Consider the following 1,828-nt stretch of genomic DNA (forward strand, 5'->3'; position numbering starts at 1 on the left):
TCGTTTCAATTCATTTCTTAATCAGCTAAACAGGTCAGTTAAGAAACAGTCAAATATTAAGTTAAATTTGAAAACGGTTTAAAAAAAAATATCCCCATTCCAAAATGTCACATGACAATCTCATTGGCTCACGGAGTTATGATGTCACTACACGATCCTTTGAAGTTTTTCCTTAAACAGGGGTGACACACAGCAGTTTTTTAGTTCGTGTCTTCGCAGCATTTGTGTTTGCAGCCTTCACACGTTCACCACAGAAACTTTTGGAAACCTTTTCAGAGTTGTCGTGTACAACCTTCAACATGTATCCAACAAAACACCAACCAAGGCAAAAAGATTACGCCGCTTCTCCTTCCTGTCGTGGCCGGCCAATTTCCCCAAATGACCTCTTAGCCGTCCAAAGGGCATTACATGACAGTAAGAAGGAAAACTACCACCTCCAGAATAAAATTCAACAGATTGAAGAAGAGAAACTTCAACTGGAGGAGAAGTGTAGACAGATGGAAGCGCAAAATAAGAACCTGGAAGAAAGACAAAAACGCCAGCCCGACATAAATATTATTAATGAGGGTTGGGGAATCAAGTTTGGACAAGCCCGAGAGCAGATTGTCTTCCTAATTAAGGAAAACAAGCAAAAGAGCGTGGAACTAAAGGAGATGTCCAACCAGCTTAAAGACAGCAAAGCTACTGTTGAGAAGACAGAATGGGATCTCCAATATATGGACCAAATGAATCGGCTGCTCCAAACAAACTTCGATGAAGCTGTGAAAAAAAATGAAGAAATCCTCCAACAGAAGGAAGAACAGGAGAAAAAGCAAAGAGACATGGAGCACAAACTCAAAGTCACGGAGGAAAAATACAGAATGCTGAAAGAGAAGGTGGATGATACTCTGCGCCAAAATAAAGACCTTCTTCACGAGAAAAAGCAACTAGAAGGGGAAAAAGAAAAACTGGACAAACAATGCTCGCACATGCAGAAAAGGATGGAGCAAATGGCGAGAAACAACTCCGAGCTCACTAAGGGGATATTGTTGGAATACAACAACTTGAAGCGCAAACACACTGAAATGCAGGCGCAAAAGCAAGAACAAGACAACATACATGACGACCTGCAGCGTACGCTCCAAGATATCCACAAAAGAAATGAGGAGCTACAAGACATGTACAAAGAAGTACAACAAAGAAACGCAGACATGCACAAGGACAAGATAATGCAGGAGGAAACATCCAAAGAGCTCAGGGAAAAGCTTGAAGAAAAACAAGCAACGTTGGAAGAGGTGGAGAAAACGTGCAAGAAGCTTGAGAAACAAAACAAAGAAACCATCGATGAGTTGAGAACCCTCATCCTGGAAAAAAAAGCTCTTGTAGAAAACTGCATGAAAAAGAAGAACAAACGCTTCCGCTGGCCCTGGAGGAGGAACTCTACTGCTTCCTCAGCAGGTGTAGCCTCGTCTTGCTCCACCTCTGTTCACCTCCCCAACCAGTCCCGGCAGTTGACTGTCCCCTCCTGAGCCTGGTTCTGCCGGAGGTTTCTGCCCGTTTAAAGGCAGTTTTTCCTCCCCACTGTCGCCTAGTGCGTGCTCAGAGGGGATTGTTGGGGTTTTCTCTCCTCTACCTTGTTTCATTATTTACTTAACTTTTTGTGCTTACTTCATTTTACCTTGTTTCATTATTTACTTGTTAACGTTTTGTTCTTACTTCATTTTACCTTGTTTCATTATTTACTTGTTAACGTTTTGTTCTTACTTCATTTTACCTTGTTTCATTATTTACTTGTTGACGTTTTGTTCTTACTTCATTTTACCTTGTTTCATTATTTACTTGTTTAACT

The 1,828-nt window shown here is 41.2% G+C and overlaps 1 protein-coding gene across 1 annotated transcript; it reads left to right on the forward strand.

The window, feature by feature from the left end:
* Positions 1–220: 220 nt before the first annotated feature.
* On the forward strand, positions 221–1,508 carry LOC147313435 (uncharacterized). The gene has a single exon (XM_086262990.1). It carries the CDS (start codon positions 300–302, stop codon positions 1,506–1,508), a length of 1,209 nt encoding a protein of 402 aa, XP_086119116.1. The 5' UTR covers positions 221–299.
* Positions 1,509–1,828: the final 320 nt, after the last annotated feature.

Source organism: Aulonocara sp. 'chitande type north' Nkhata Bay, linkage group LG15 (assembly GCF_057382095.1).
Source record: "Aulonocara sp. 'chitande type north' Nkhata Bay isolate Kocher_YH1m ecotype deep benthic linkage group LG15, A_spYH_male_GT1.1, whole genome shotgun sequence".
NCBI lineage: Eukaryota > Metazoa > Chordata > Actinopteri > Cichliformes > Cichlidae > Aulonocara > Aulonocara sp. 'chitande type north' Nkhata Bay.